Below are 17244 nucleotides of genomic sequence, written 5' to 3' on the forward strand. Positions count from 1 at the left end.
AAATAAAAATGTAATGTGTCTGAAGTTGTTAATAATAGGTAAAACGTTGACACACACACACACACACACACACACACACACACACACACACACACACACACACACACACACACACGCGCGCGCGCGCGCGCGCGCGCGCCTTAGGGTAGCAGAAGAGAGAACAAGAGAAAAGTATTTTCGCGAACAATGGAGCTAGTCTCATGACGATGAGTCAAGTATGTACAAGAGCGAGATCGCAATGACCGATATGCAAGTGGATTAACCTAGTCGCGAAACCTAGCCGTTATACTGTTGAGTAACCGACCCCATAACATTCCGTCTTTTTCTAATCCCGCTGTGAATCGATTTTCCAGCTAACGTATATCTTATGTCTTCGCAAAGCGTAACTTTTAAATCCTTTAGGGAGATCAATCACTTCAAGACGACACATTTTTTTTAGAGCGATTGAAGAGAAAGACAGAGATCTTGTAAATTTCGCGAATAACGTCTTGGACGAGTATAGTAGCGTATACGTCAAGTCGGGAGGCGAATAGAAGTTAAGCAATGGAGAAAAAAAAGACAGACCAAGATATGCGAGTTAATTCAGTTATGATATATTTTTATATATTTTACAGAAGGCGTATAAAAGATGTAAGAGAACTTGCGGTAAAAATTCATGCAAGTCTTAATAACTTCAAGGATTAAACTGACGAATATACAAAAGCTACTAAATGTACTCAAAGCTACTTAATGATTAATACAATGCTAAATGAAGTGTTGTACAAAATTTGAATAGAGTCAAAGATTGCGGTCAGCTACATATTATATACACGAAAATTATTATATACACGAAAATGAATTACGAATGATTATTACGTAACGATGTTCATTGCGCTATATTTTCGCTTTGTTAAAAAATTATAATAAATTATAATAAAATACGTAACGATGTTCATTGCGCTATATTTTCGCTTTGTTAAAAAATTATAATAAATTATAATAAATTGAGTTAATCGCAGCGCGCGACAAAGTTATGTACGTGAGCACTGTGAGCGATTTAATGATTGTAACCTTACTTGTATACATTTCCTAGAAAAATATTTCTATATTATGTTTAACAACAATATTAAATATTAACATTTCATAACTGCCAAACGTTTCCAGTTGAGCGCAATTGCACGAGTTACGAATCATTTATAGACTCTTTTTCTCAGTTAACTAGTTTCTACTGCATTGAAATCTTGCATAGAAAAAAATGTATTAGCATATCGCACAAGAATCATCGATATCTAAGTAAACAATTAATCAAATATAAACAGTATATATGCGTACATCTGGATTAATCCGAAAGCTTAGTCTCCATCTTTTGAAACATAAAATAATTTTATGCCACAACAGTGAAGTGCGGAATATTAAATAAAATGCGCCATTTAACAATAACTTCTAAGGTAACAAGTTTAATCTACGGTGACCTAAATTTAAACGTGAAAAGAAATTAAATTATTTCAATGAGTTCTCGAATCGTCCCCAATCAGAAATAGACATGAGTCACGTAGAAACGAATTTCCTAATTCGTCTGAGTTATTCGATACAATGTTCTAGTTTAAATGTGACACTACTTTGTAAAATGTTAAGTTTTATTGTTTTCTCTACTCTACGATCAATATAACAATCTTTATAAATTTCTTTCTAAATAAAATATTCTACGCAATCGGAAAACTATTTTACAACATGAGTAAAGAACGAAGTCAAAAAGCGAAATAATCAATTTTGACGCGATTAAAGGGGATCATCAATGGCGATTGTATTAAACTCTAGTCCATACTGACTAAGAATCGCGGATTATGCGTGAAAATTGTAGAGTTTCTTGACAACTCTTATGTACAGATGGATTCAAGTGTTTCTGGCTTCATTCATCTGGTCCCATGCCTACTTGTTCAGCATGTCCGTTCATTACCAGTTCTTCAGTAAGGGAAATTAGCTTTAAAAAATCAATTAATTTCAATTAATTTGCGCGTCTGCAAAGAGATTCTCGAAGATTGGATAATAATAACTACTTACCTCATAATTTTGTATCATAAAATAAATATTTGCATAAATATTAGTTTGAATGCGACCTTCAATCTGAGTTTGGGCAGCAACTCCCTTTGAGGAACAATTTTGTATCACATTGTAAGCTTCTGTCGACCATTTACCTGCAAAAGAGTAACATCAAAGTATAATTACATATCCAAAGATAAATAATTTTGAGTGTAGAGATGTATATATCTAAAATCTACTTACACGTAGGAGTTGATAATAATCTCGTTGATTGAAATGTGGCTTGGATCAGTCAACTAGCGAAACTGTAATATAATAATAAATCGATTAGAATTTTCGGAAACATTACTTCATACGATTCTTTCACACGATGACGGTTAATGTTAATTTCCGATTACCTTATTATTACGTTTCGCGTGTTCTATACTTGTCGTCATGACGAAACATCTGACCGAGACATTGCGCTTCTTGGCTATCTCAATATATCTCTTTCTCGAAGCTGAATCAGGATTGGTATTGTCTATAACTATACTTTTTCCTTGATTTAAGTATTGTTGGACTGCAGCAATGCACTTCTGCCAGCTGCCTAAAGTGTCTCTGTAGACGTATCCGTATTCCTTCAGATAATTCTTTGCAAAATGCGATTTTCCGAAGTCTGGACTGCCGACCATAAGTACCACCTGTTAATGGATATCTATAAGCACGAGGAAAGAGCGGGCCTCTGTTCACATTTGACGTTCACGATGATATTCGTGTTATGCACGATGCTTCTGTCGAAACCGAGGAATCACATACCGGAAAAATTTTACTTAGGTATTTATCATTAAAAGAATACTTTGTATAATTCTTTTTTATGATATTTCTTATTAGATCATGGTACGAGAGGAACAAACACATTTTTCCAGCGAGTAGATGGGAACCTTTTGATCCAACGAAAAGTTATGACAAGTATACAGTGTCGGATAAAAATAGAAAGAAAGATAAAATCTGATAAACTTAGATTCAACGAATTGTCCAATTTCGTTTAAAGGATTCAGATTCAAAGGACTGTAATTTAGTAGAGCTACATAATCGGGTAAATGAATTAAATATTATCACATAACTGAATGAATTTGAATCTGAATCCTTTAAACGAAATTGGACAATTCGTTGAATCTAAGTTTATCAGATTTTATCTTTCTTCCTATTTTTATCCAACACTGTATACTTGTCATAACTTTTCGTTGGATCAAAAGGTTCCCATCTACTCGCTGGAAAAATGTGTTTGTTCCTCTCGTACCATGATCTAATAAGAAATATCATAAAAAAGAATTATACAAAGTATTCTTTTAATGATAAATACCTAAGTAAAATTTTTCCGGCATGTGATTCCTCGGTTTCGACAGAAGCATCGTGCATAACACGAATATCATCGTGAACGTCAAATGTGAACAGAGGTTCGCTTTTTCCTCGTGCTTAATCGCAATATTACATACATTAAAATAACATGCCAACATTGTGATATTGCTTCATAAGTTTTATCACTTAGTATCTTTACCTTAGTTACAATAAAATCGTAAAACGTATAATGGTGCGGTAATATAAGAAAGATCCTCCTTGACATACATTAACTGATCTACCATTACTGTTTTAAGCTCGCTGAATTCACGCTTCAGAACTTCTAAACATCTCTGAAGAAGCTGATAGATAGAATTACCTGTATGTGAAAATTTAATTTATGCAGTAGAACATTATATATCACGCCAATGTTACTCCAAAAGTGACACTGGAGTATTTTAATAACTTAAAAATTGTCTAAATCACTGAGACATTCACCTTTCTTCATTATAACACTCCGACGATAGCCAGATCCATCCCAATAACTGAATGTGATCTCAATTTCTTCTTTCTTCAACGCGTTCTGCTTTCTAGCCCATTCTTGCCTCAATTCTTCCTTAAATTTATTTTCCTCCTCCTCCCTTTCCCTATCTGGCAAGAAACTTGTATCTACATCTGGATTTTTCTTAATCTTCTTAATCGCAAGGCCATCAGATTGCTCATTTTCTGACTGCGGGTATTTTTCGGCTTTGTCTTCGTCCAGATTAAAAGACAAAGCTTGAATCTGTCTCTTCTGTTTGTTCTTTTCTTTTCCTGCTCTTTTTCACGTTCCTTGTATCAAAGCATGATATGTATGACTAGATGACATTCAGAGCACTGGGCGAAAATCACATAACATTCAGAGCACTGGGCAGAAATCACATGTATATATATATATATATATATATATATATATTCACGGCAAACCGCATATATAACATCGTGTTATTTTTATTACATTTAGGAAAATTATTTCATATTAACTCAATAGGCGTTAAACTTGCATACATAGGGAGTGTGGCAGCCGTTGTCAGCCACCAGGAAGTCGCGGAAAGTACGGAACGTTGTACGACGCGGCGACAGGTTAAAAAGATCGAGACATCCTGTCAAATTGCAATTACTTCGATTTGTTTGACAGGACTTCGTGTATCCTAGCAACCGGGTTTTGCAAAAAGTCGCTCATAGATGGATGTCGTAACTCGTACTTCAAATTCAGCTGTGATGAAATATAAAGGCGACCGATTTCGAGGAAAATCGGCGATTCGGCGAATTGTCCTGGCGTTACATATACAGGGTCAAAACGCCTCGTCTTTTTGATAAAAAAGATCCTCCTCGTTCCTACGAGGAAGGGATCTGCAAGAGGCGCAAGACTCGCCCACTTCCTCTTGACCAAATCTTCGCGGTCAAGAGGAAGGTGGTTGCGCCAGCCGCAGCCCGAGGCGCAAGACGCCCTGTGGAAGGCGCTAAGTCGCTTCCTCTTGGTGCCAGTCGCCAGGAAACCGGCGCAGGACGCCTGGCTCACGGCTTCAAGCCGTCTTCAGCCGGCGCAAGGCGCCCTGCTCCCGGCGCAAGTCGCTCAGTCGCTCCGTCGACTCCTAGCGCTAGTCGCTCGATAGGAAAGTCCTTGCCGTCTCTTAGCGCTAGTCGCTCTCCGTCTCCCTGCGCTAGTCGCTCGTCCCTCGGCTTAACGCCGATTTCCGGCGCCGGCCGCCCTTCCGGCTCTTCGCCAATTCTCGGCGCAAGTCGCCCAACTCCTGTGGCATCAACAACACCAAAGAGGAAACGGCCTTTTGAGATTGGGACGTCGACGCCGGACTCAAAAGGATCTTCACCAAAGAATCCATGGGTTCTTCCATCCTTGATCTCTCCGCCTTCGTTGTCGCCTATCAGAAGGACCACTGAAGGGACGCAGACGATTCGACTGGAGTTTCCAGATTCCTCGACTCAGACGGTTCATCAGGAGAAACAGGATTCCTCAACGCAGACGGAATCTTCTGAATTCTTACGAGCAGATAAGAGGGAAGCAGCGACGCAGACTAAACGACGAGGAGGACGAGAACAACGACGAGGACGAGGACGACGAGGAAGAATATTGTAAAGCAAGAAATTTTATCAAGAAAATGTTGTAATGTTCTGAAATTGTTTAACTAAAAATGTTTAATGAATAAAATGTTCTAAAAAAACAACAACAACAAAAAATATCTTAGCGATTATTCAATCAGACGACGTTTCGTCTAAAGGGAGCTTTCCAGCAAGTGACACAAGCCGACACAAACATCGTTCTATCTTTCTTTTTTGGCAATGAGTAACAAAGACAAAACGATACCTGTGTCGACTTGTGTCGCTTGCTGGAAAGCTCCCATAAGTGAATCTCGTGTTTTATGTAAAATTTTGTAAGAAATCGGTAATCTAACCTATATTACGTTTACGCGAACGTTACTTAATTCTGTAGTAACTTACGAACGATACGATAATTCCTCCGCATAAACGGGAGATTTTATAGTAACTACGATGATATCGTTCGTATAAGTTACTACAGTAGTAATACTCACATAAACGTAAACTATTATTCTTTGACTTATCAAGAGTTGTAAACTATTATAATTCCTGTCACATGCACTTAGTCGCGTAAAAGAGTCACGGTGCGGTTTCGCTTCGCGTCGTATAATAATAGGATAATTACATGTAAATAAAACAATTACCTTGAATCAGAAAAAATATTAATCGTCGCGTCGCGTAAAGAGTCACGGTCGGTTTCGCTCCGCGCGTACTTGACGTGGGACACTATACCGTGTTATAGGTTATAACTGACTGTGACAGGTGACAGCGCGCTAAACGCACTGTCTGCACTGGTCTGCACTGCGCGCAGTTTACACACACGTATACATCGAGAAACTGGCGATACTAGTGGCACCGCCAGTGTCGAAAAAGTGAAAAGGACGCGATTCCAGCCAATGAAATGATGCCATGGCATGAGAGACGGTCGACGTAGAAGAAGTATCTTAAAAATAAATTTTCACATTTGGACTTTGCGTCGCAATATCTCCGCTCGTAGGGCACGTAGCGGAAATATTATAAGAGAAACCCCCCGCCCCTAATTCGACCCCAAGCTATCGATTAAGCCTACTTAGAACTTGATCCGTTCACTCGTTATCGAGATCTCAACATCTCGAGTACTCGCAACTCGTCGCGTCGCGTAAAAGAGTCACGGTCGGTCTCGCTCCGCGTGTACTTGGCGCGAGACACTACCGTGTCTCTTGATACGCTAAGTATCCATGTGGCAATGATGAATTCATTGTTGTTCCTATTTACATAGCGAAATAATGGAAGAAGCAGAATTTTGATTCTTAAAGATATATCTTTTGCTTAGCAGGATACAATTATTATTGTAAATATTTTGTGTATGTGTTCTACATTATTTTTTATTATATGTAATATGTTTTAATATATGTATTTTTATTATATAACATTTATATGTAAATGTATGTGTTTCTAATTATTTTAGATAAAAGAAAGATAACTGTTTTATAATACAGATACAAACATGTATCATCAGGAAAGTTTATACTGCATAGTAGAATTTTCTGATGGTATGCAACTCATACCGTCTAATTGGTTTAATGCTTCTAAAACTAAGGCATACTGGCCTAACTTTACAAATTTGAAAAAATATGATAAAAGTGTACAAAATATGGAGCCTGTTGGAAAAAATTGGACTTTATGTGACGTATTAAGGATATTAGGTAGTGCTGGTAAATAAAAATATGCAATATACATTTTGTGACAAACACTTAGGCATTTTATATTATTTTAACAAATATTTCTAGTAAGTTTATAAAAACACTATTTTATCATTTCAGAATCTTTTGAGTCTGGGAAAAGAAAATTAAAATTAGCTGAGATGTATTCAGATTTAAATACTGATGTCAGTGATGATAAAAAATTAAAAAAGGACAGGAAAATAAGAGCTGCAAAAAAATATGATAGTGAAACTGATTCAGATTCAGAAACTCATGAATCTGTACTTGCGCCATTTCCTAAATTGCATCCGTCCAAAGCTATAAACACTAAGAAAACTATATCAAATAATGACTGCGAAAACGTCTTATGTGAAAACGCTACACAGCAGCCTACTTGTTCTAAAGCAGCTCAATTAGAAAATCATATTAAACCCGCTTCAAAATCTTCAAATCTTATAAAGACTAGAAAGAATGATGAGATACAAGAGGTGACTTTAAAAAATAAAAAAACAAAGAAAGATGATACTGAACGACATATGCAGGAAATTTCCAAGGAAAATATGCAGCCCCGTGGTACGTGCGTTTATATGATTATTACAATCCATAATTAAATATTTTTATTTTATTATTTTATATATCGTGAATGCGTATGCATGCGTGTACGTGAGCGCGCGTGTGTGCAGTTATAATATAAGGTTTCTATATTACAAAGTTATTAGCACAGAAATATAATGAACTAATGAACATTTAATAATTTTAACATATAGGAGAAAAAGAGTTTCAACAATTTATAATAAAAAATATGATCGATACTAAATATTCATTAAAACGTTGCGAAAATATTTTGGCGAATATATTGACTACAGTCAACACTTCTGATGTATCAAAAAAAGAAGAAAATTCTACATTTACAAATAATATATTAGATGAATTTCCCATAGCAGATTTGGAAACTGTGGAAAAAGTCGAACATCAATTACAAAAAAATGAATCATACAAAAATGCAGTGGTAAGAAAAATCGCATATTTTACATGACTATATGTTTATGCCTTCTGCACTCTACATATAAATTAGGTCCTGAACAAAAAAAGTTATCTACCACTTTGCAAACAACCTCGCAAAATTGAGTTATTAATTATTGAAAATGGTCATATATAGAGGCTTCTGTAATTAATAACTCTAAAATTTGCGTAGTTATTTGCAACCTGGTAAAGGACTTTTTTGTTCAATGGCCTAATGTATGTACAAGTATACGGTGGTTGTTGTACCTATAGCGACATGTTCAAGATTCGAGGTTCAAGGTTTAATATACTGATGTCTGTCGCTAGGTACAGAAAATTTGTGTATGCTTGTATGTGTGCCATATAATAAATCATTGGTTTATAACTGTCAAAATATCCATTATATAACTTCCAATTTAAGTATGTATCCAATCGCAATCTTAAATGTTACTAATTTTATTAATTCATCATTCTTTTTTCAGGTAAAAATGTTGAGTATGGTAGGAGGACATGGTTTAAAATCTATTGTTCTCAACATCTTGACACGTACATTAAATAACACTGTTGCTACGAAGTACAGTTGGGTTGGTGGGAAAAAGAAACTTGTATTTTCTAATCTATTTTTGTGGAAGATTATATTAGGTGAGTAAAAAAGAGAGAATGTCTTATTAAAATGAATGCTAATAATTACAGTGTGCGCACGCGCGCGTGCCGACACAAACACACGCACAGCTTAAATACTGAATTTTTTATAATTATAATTGTAAACATTTTTATAATTGTATTATATTAGATGTTGTCAGACGACATATTCCTAATGCAATTGAATCTGATATTTCGAAATATATAAAAATATGGTTAGCGCATGCACCAGAAAGATTGCAAAAAGAGGAAAGGTGATTATATTTGTTATACGTTTTTATTTAATGTCATTTAATATTTTATTTTACTGAAAAAAACTCTAAAATTATAATAATTAAATAATTTGTTTTTTCAGAAAAAATGAAAAACAGGTAGAAAACAGCAGCGATGATGATACCAGATTGCAAAGAGAGGAAAGGTGATTATATTTGTTATACGCTTTTATTTAATGTCATTTAATATTTTATTTTACTGAAAAAAACTGTAAAATTATAATAATTAAATAATTTGTTTTTTTTTTCAGAAAAAATAAAAAGCAGTTAGAAAACGCCAGCGATGATAATACCAAATCGCAATAGAAAGAGTTTTTTTTGGAAATTTGTGTTAAATATTTTTAGTAGCGCTTATAATATATGATCTCAATGTTTAAGTTTTTGATTGAAAGAGTTTTTAGTTTAAGATTTTTATGAAAAGGTTTTTATGATTTCGTTGAATTTCTTTTTAGTGCCAAAGTTTTGTATAAGTTGTAACGATGCACCCCTAAAATGCATCGTTCCGGCCTAACATCTTGCCGATGCCGCCCGGCCGACCATCCGCCGGGCGAGGAACGGGCACGGTGTGCCCACCTTATTTTAAACGTTTATTGTAGCGATAAGAAGTCCGCGAACGGACTTGCCGCGACAACCGCCTCGACGCGCCGAGCGGTGCCGACCGCGACCAAAGATCGTCGAACGCGATCGCGGCGTCGGGACGCCGTAGTCTCCGACCGTTCCGCCGCACCGTCCCGGCGCTCGCGATCGCCGTCGCTACCCCCGCCACTACGTAACGCCGCCGCGACGGGTATATAAACGGAGCGTTTTTAACGCAAATTGCGATTTCCTGATCAACGTTCCGACCGACCGCACCGATCCTGAATTCCCGCATCTCTCTAGCAAGTCAGAACGAGGGTAGAGCGCCTCCGGCATACTCTGTCTTCGCCGAGCGATTCTCGATAAACGACCAGCTACCACTCAAGGCTATCCGAACGGGGGTAGAGCGCTTCTCTGCCTCCACCGAGCGCTTCTCGCCGGATACCGCTCCGTCTCCAGACGCTTGCAGCCTCCACCGAGCGCTTCTCGGTGGTGGGTCTCGCGCCTTTGCCTCGATCTAGCCGCTCGCAGCCTTCCTCGGGGGTGCCCCGTACTCTGCCTCCACCGAGTGCTTCTCGGTGGTCGGACTCGCGCCAGATCGATCCTGCTCCGCGCGATCTCATCGCCGCTTCCGCGCTTCGCGCCCGTTTCCCCGCGCTCCGATCCGCGACGCCCGGGAAACCGGCCCCGCCCGCGCCGATACATATTGGGAGCTTTCCAGCAAGCGACACAAGTCGACACGAGCATCGTTCTATCTTTCTTTTTTGGTAATGAGTAACAAAGATAAAACAATACTTGTGTCGACTTGTGTCGCTTGCTGGAAAGCTCCCATTGTCACGCGATACGGTCCGCGAGACTGCCGAAAGTACGGGCTCCGCCCCGTACGTACCGCGCTTCACCTCGCGCCATCCGCGACCAACCGATCTTTGTATCCCGCGCAACACAATCCATTGTAAATATCGCGAGCCTTAATTCTCGAATAAACTATCGTTATTGTTAACCACGCCGATACACTTCATTTTGCCAAACCTCGCCTCGCGTCCGTTCCTCCGCGCCTCCTTCGAACCCAGCCCAGCCGCGAGCTAGATCCGCGTTTCGAAGCCAGGTTGTTTTCAAGTTTTACATAAATTTCTATAATTTTTAAACAACTTATAATTTTTTTAAATATTAAAGATATTTAAATAGATATTTAGCCTTTCTTAATACGTTATTATTAACAGATTTTTTATTTTATATTTAGTATATATCTGTTGAGTGTTCTGTTCAGTGTTTAAATAGCGTTTTATAGTATTGTCTTGATAGATATTATCCAGACTGACTTTATAATTAATAACTCAATATTAACCCCTTAGTGGATAGTGATAACATCATTCAACTTATGCATGAATTTCATCTAAACTATGTATATAAACATATATACTTCGTAATTATAACCATACTCATTGCTCTAAATTGGCATTGTGTTTTAAATCACCTTTCGAATTTCGTACTTCGTTATGCATCATTTCGTTCATATTATCTTTGTAGTACTTACTTTAATTTAATATTCAAAACTTAATGTGATTGTGTGATTAAGGAACATTAGAAAGCGTGTGTAATAAAATAGATTTATTTCAAAGTTGCATTAAAAAGTTCTCTATAACCTTGCGCGTTAATATTGAGTGTACTCCATACTTGATATTGCAAATCGTTGAATTGATCAATTAGGATAAAGAAATTTTAACTATTTTTGTCCTGTTTGTTAATCAAACAATTTGTAATACCACGTGTGGAATACACCTATCATTATTAGTATTACAAACATTCTCCTCAATATGTCCTGATCAGTTACCACAATATTCTCTATATAATATACATACTACATCTATATAATATACATACAACATATTGAAATTTATATTCTGTGTGTGTATGTAAACAATATAGTTATAATATATCTAAATGATATCCTACAAATATATACTTATAAACTAGTGATATATCTACGTGTTCGTAAGAGCGGACATTAGTGTATTTCTCGAATATTCTGTAGATATCCAGATATATCTTAGACATCTCAATAATATTCTGATTTCCCGGCAAGATATCGTAACGATATTACGCAGATCTATTTTTGCTGTGTGGGACAGCCCCAGTGGTCGAATTGGCACGACACCCGCACGGTATACGGGAGGTTACAGGTTCAAACCCTGGCTGGGGTAATATTTTTTCGCAATAAAAAATTTAAACTATTTAATTTAGAAATTACATCAACTGACCAAAACCCATGGTCGAAATTAATAATGTCTCGATGATTGATCCGAAAAAGTGTTGTGTGAATCCGACAAACCAAGTTGGCTCACAGTTTTTCTATGTTCATATCGGAAAGACGTTATATATTGCCAGTCACGGTCGATTTAAATTACTTTAATTTTTATTATTTTTATTAAATAAAATCTTTGTTTATAATCTTGTATAAATATTTTAATATTATAATAATATCCAAAGAATGTTATATGAACGTTAATTTGTTGACCAGAATAATATTCTAAGAACTTTTTTATAATATTCCACTGATATTAAAATGATATACTAAAGGATATTATGTGAAGTGGACATATAACATTAACAGAATAATCCTATGATATTAGAAAATATTATATAATATTCTCGGAATATTATAATAATATTATTTTAAATTTAATAATATTAATACAACATTCTAGGAATATTGTGTGCTTATAGAGAATGAATCACCTCTCGAATGGTGGAAGACATGAGCAAAAAAATATCCGGCGCTAGCAGAACTTGCAAGAAAATATTTGGCCATACCCGCAACATCTGCAAGTTCTGAAAGAGCATTTTCATCGGCGGGCAATATTGTTACGCGCAAACGGAGCTGACTAGCTCCAGATACAACCAATCTTTTAGTATTTTTAGATGAGAATAGACAATTTTTTCCCATATAAAATTTATAATAATTACGAATATATATCTAGATATGTGTGTGTGTGTGTGTGTGTGTGTGTGTGTGTGTGTGTGTGTGTGTGTGTGTTTACAATTATCATAAATTTCATTAATCTACATTACATACATTTTATTACATTGTATTATATATATATAATATATTGTCACGTTCTGTCTGTTGTTCGTCCGTTTTTTGGTCAATGCATTTAAGCACTTTACCAGGGATTTGGACAAGTCGTGTGAAGGTTATTATTATTATTATTATTATTATTATTCGGGACCGAAAAGATATCTGACAAGGAAACGGTCGGGGGTGTCCGAGACCGATTTGGATGCGCTTTGGATATGTTGTTGAGCATCAAAAAATATTAGACTCGTATTTTTTTTGCGGCTTATCTCGACGTTTATTGGTCGAAAAAACCCGATTTAGAACCTACCCGATTTGGATGCGCTTTGAATATGTTGTTGAGCATCAAAAAACATTAAACACGTGTTTTTTTTTTGCGGCGTATCTCGACGTTTAGGGGTTGAAACAACGAATACAATTCGGCGGTATTTATAATATCGGAGTCTACATTCCGTTGCTAGTCCAGGACTCTCGAAATAGCCTTGCGCTGGCCTTCGCATCAGCGCTTTCGGTCATCCCGGAGTTGAAATGGAAATTTTTAAGCGTACGGCGCAACTTGAACAGAAATAACGCAACACCTACCTACAGCGCGACGCCTATACCACATATCATCTCGTCTTGCCAAAAATCTAATAATGGTATCATAATAAAAATACACATGGATGTATTTGGCATTTGACGCTCTTAAATTTGCGTTGGAAAAATTGTTATATTTGGCAAAAATAATAGGTGGGGGTGGGGTTAAATTAAAAAATGTGACAAATTTGAAAAATCTGATTACGCCATTGTAAAGAACACAAAAAGCCATAAACCTTTTGTACCAAACTTTTTTTCATACGCCTTATATTTTCGAAGATATTCGCTAAAAACTATAAAATCCGTTATTTTCGAGGGGTTGTTTCAACCCCTAAACGTCGAGATAAGCCGCAAAAAAAATACGAGTCTAATATTTTTTGATGCTCAACAACATATCCAAAGCGCATCCAAATCGGTCTCGGACACCCCCGACCGTTCCCTTGTGAGTTTATAAATTTCGTACCGAAGATCACTTTTATTTATCTAATTATAATGGGGATAATCGATGTCGAAGTCGACAGGAATAGGTTTAAATGGAGGTGCGTTTTCTAGTTGTTGCAATTGCTGGACGAGGGGTAGAGGATCTTGATTAGAAATGACTGCTTGTTTAATCTGGAACCTAATCCTTTTAATTTGAGTTCGCCTACCTCCCTTTTTCGTCATCTAACCCGGATCCTCGAAAATGAATTTTATAGCTCGCCACACTCTTCATCAGCGCTCAAAAGCCAATCCGCCACACTCTGCTCGCCACACTCTTCGTCAGCGCTCAGATTGTCAGCGTAAAGGTCAAATTCACTTTCGGGAATTAATAGTGATTATTACGATTTCTAAGAATCAACCCCGTAATCGCCACGCTTTTGGCAGCAAAGGTACCTGCTCGCCACACTCTTCGTCAGCGCTCAGGACCGATCGCCACGCACTTTGTCAGCGACAACTGCGAGTCGAATCCTAGAAGTGATCGATTAAGAATTTAACACGAGATGAGATTCCAGATTTCGAGCTTATTCCTTTTTCAAACTTATCTTACCTTTATTCTTAGATCTTAGTACAAACTGAGTTATGCGTGAGGCGCGGTCTTAAAATATAAGAGTACAAGGATTAAGTCCCAAGATCGAGCGCGAATGCTCGGACTTAGACGTATAGTCGAATGTAGGAAAGTGACTGTCTGGAAATGAAAATGATTGAAGTCGAGAGTCTAAGTCTAGATTGAAGTGTAGGCCCGAAGTCTAGGCCCGAAGCCGAAAAACTGTGTGTCGCTCCGCGGCGTTTTCCGCTCTATTTATACCTGAAAATAGCCAGAACCTCCCGCGCGAGATTCCCGCCATTTCCTACGCGTCTTAAGGGGGGAGGTTTTCTAGAAGTTTCTAGAAGCATAGTTTTGGGCCCCATCTGGCCCCCCAGCCTTCCAACGGCCGTCCGATAACCGAAGGATAAAACAAACATTCGCGTTGACCTGAACGTTCGCTCGGGATTCCGAGCTAGCGTGCGTCGTCTAAAACGTTCGAAAATTCCAATGCGCGTCGTCGAAATTTTAATAGAAAATTTCCGTACGTAACAATATATATATATATATATATATATATATATATATATATATATCGTATATATACATATATCGTATATATACATATATATATATATATATATATATATATATAAAGCCGCGGGCACACAAGTATACATATATATATACATATACGCTACTGCTCGCCGTTAGGGATCCATGGTGCTAGGCGGCTGAGACTTTACATGAGCGACACGGTAAAATCCGGTGGGTCGCATGTAAATTTAAAGAGGCAGAGCGTCTGCCGGTTTTATAGTAGCGTTGTTATTAAATAAAGATTTATTTCGAGTAATAATCCTAGGACAAGCGTACTTAGTATAAGATAGCTGTCAAACACGTTAAAAATACTTCAATTCACAGGATAATAACATGAGAAATAGATAGAAATTTAAGGTGAAAAAATTATCACGTAAAAATAACTTGATTTTTCTCTCCGTGTAAACATCAGAGTTTATTTATTTGCGGCCATATTATTGAGGTTGCGACCGGACGGTACAAGTTGAGCCCGATCCGCGCGGTTATCTTCCCATCGAACGGTCGCCACTCGGTTTGACCTCTGACTACCGAGAAGGTAAGTTCGCTTATCGCCCCGATTATTAACCGGATGCTAATATTATTTTGTTTTAATATTAACATTATTAATATTAATATTAATATTAATTCTTTTGTTTCAGGTTCCTGCCCCGGATGGATCATCGCCGCTGCTGGACTTCCCCGGATCCTCGCTTTATCGCATACCGGATCGCCGCTGGACAACGATGGATCATCGCCGATGGACAAGGTAAGTACGAATAATCGTATAATTAATCTTGAGACTTTGTTTTAGAATTAACAATTCTTTAATTTCAGATCGTTATTTCAGCTCTACAGGTCTTTTCACAACTTCATAAAGGTGCTTCACAATGGAGTCACCGCACTTCGGTGTGTATCGCGCTTTATGATACAAAATCCTCGCAATTAATCATTTTATTGATTTCAGCCGATTAAATACAACAAGCAACGCTGTTCGTACAACATCTTGTAGTCGCGAGACTCGATGTCCACGATGGTAGTATACTCGATACGCACTTATTCGTCACCGCTATATTCGACTATCACTGAATGTTCCTTTGGTAGCTAAGTACCTCTCGCTATTGTCGAGCGAGTATTTAACGCGCAATTACGCGGGAGTTCCCGATTGTTAAGTATCTCCGATAACTATCGTCGTAATCTATGTTCGCACTATACGCTACTATCTCAAGACACGTCCGTTCGCTATGTCGATACTCGAGAGACTGCCTCGAGCGGCCGCTTTCACTTTGGCACCCCACCATGGCGCACGTTCCCCCACTACGCGATTTTCATCCCCGAATGTTCCCAACTGCGCACTTGATCACGCGGTCCTCGCGTGGGGATGTTCTAGAATCTTCCGATGGAAATTTCCACACTTATTGCGACGTAGGAACCTTCCTACGCTGGCACCGCTGCACCAGGTATCGTCGGTCGGCCGACTTCGTGTGCCGTTGACGCCGACCCGTGCGCACCTTGTTGGAGATGCCCCTGATGACGATTCCGGGTCAATTCCCCGTGGAAGATGTCCGGATGCACTCGTCGTTGTCGGCCGTTGACGCCGACCCGTGCGCACCTCGTTGGAGATGCCCCTGATGACGATTCCGGGCCCATTCCCTGTGGAAGATGTCCGGGTGCACTTGTCATCGCCTGCCGTTGACGCCGACCTGTGCGCACCTCTCAGAAGGTGCCCCTGGTGACGAATCCGGGCCCATTCCCTGTGGAAGATGTCCGGGTGCATCACTCACTGTCGGCCGTTGGCGCCGACCCCATGGACGCTAGTACCAGGTCCTTTGGAAATGGTTTTGGGTCTTCGTTCCTGTGGCCGATGTAATATGTTCCACATATTAACCCGTGGACTGCCGACGACGCCGACCTTATAAGCGTGTCTACCAGGTTCTCCGAATGTGGTCCTAAACCTCTGTTCCTGTGGCGGATGTTCCGTACACGAACCAGTGACCTGCCGACGACGCCGACCTTATGGGCGTGTTTACCAGGTCCCATCGATTGCAATTTGGACCTCTGTCCCTGGGGAAGCGGTCCCCTTTTGGAACTGGTGTTCCGCCGACGACGCCGACCTTGTAGGCGCGTGTACCAGATCCGGCTGATGCTCCTCCGAACCTTTATTCCTGGAGATTGTCGCGGTTCACCTTTTGCGCAAACGCCCCTATCTGTTTCGGTCGCCCCTTTTACTAGTGCGCTCGGTATTTTCCCCTGGGGACGCGCTTGCCGAGGTTTCTGTCTCGTTGCCCGCTGCTCCTGCGAAGCGCGCAGTCGCAAGGTATCGTCTATTTCCATTCCTATCGACTTGATTTGCTCATTTGACAGATAATATATTTTGCATTCGTGTGTTTTAGACACCCATATCATACAAGA

General features: G+C 38.6%; 1 protein-coding gene and 2 long non-coding RNA genes across 3 annotated transcripts; 1 reads left to right on the top strand and 2 right to left on the bottom strand.

Annotated features, from left to right (window-relative positions):
- Positions 1 to 571: 571 nt before the first annotated feature.
- Positions 572 to 2277, bottom strand: LOC139780714 (uncharacterized). Its single transcript, XR_011720314.1, has 3 exons — positions 2263 to 2277; positions 2041 to 2174; positions 572 to 1960 (listed from the first exon to the last, which is right to left on the bottom strand). It is a non-coding gene; the product is annotated as an uncharacterized lncRNA (long non-coding RNA).
- Positions 2278 to 2672: 395 nt separating this feature from the next.
- Positions 2673 to 3947, bottom strand: LOC139780715 (uncharacterized). Its single transcript, XR_011720315.1, has 3 exons — positions 3835 to 3947; positions 3557 to 3715; positions 2673 to 2699 (listed from the first exon to the last, which is right to left on the bottom strand). It is a non-coding gene; the product is annotated as an uncharacterized lncRNA (long non-coding RNA).
- A 2972-nt stretch (positions 3948 to 6919) lies between these two features.
- Positions 6920 to 15652, top strand: LOC139780708 (uncharacterized). The gene is made up of 4 exons (XM_071719440.1): positions 6920 to 7127; positions 7224 to 7688; positions 15495 to 15601; positions 15647 to 15652. The coding sequence occupies exons 1-4, from the start codon at positions 6920 to 6922 to the stop codon at positions 15650 to 15652; spliced, it is 786 nt and encodes a 261-aa protein (XP_071575541.1).
- The last annotated feature ends 1592 nt before the right edge of the window (positions 15653 to 17244 follow it).

Source organism: Temnothorax nylanderi, unplaced genomic scaffold (assembly GCF_030848795.1).
Source record: "Temnothorax nylanderi isolate EJ_2023f unplaced genomic scaffold, tnyl_v1.0 TNYL_tig0293_pilon, whole genome shotgun sequence".
NCBI classification, from domain to species: Eukaryota; Metazoa; Arthropoda; class Insecta; order Hymenoptera; family Formicidae; genus Temnothorax; species Temnothorax nylanderi.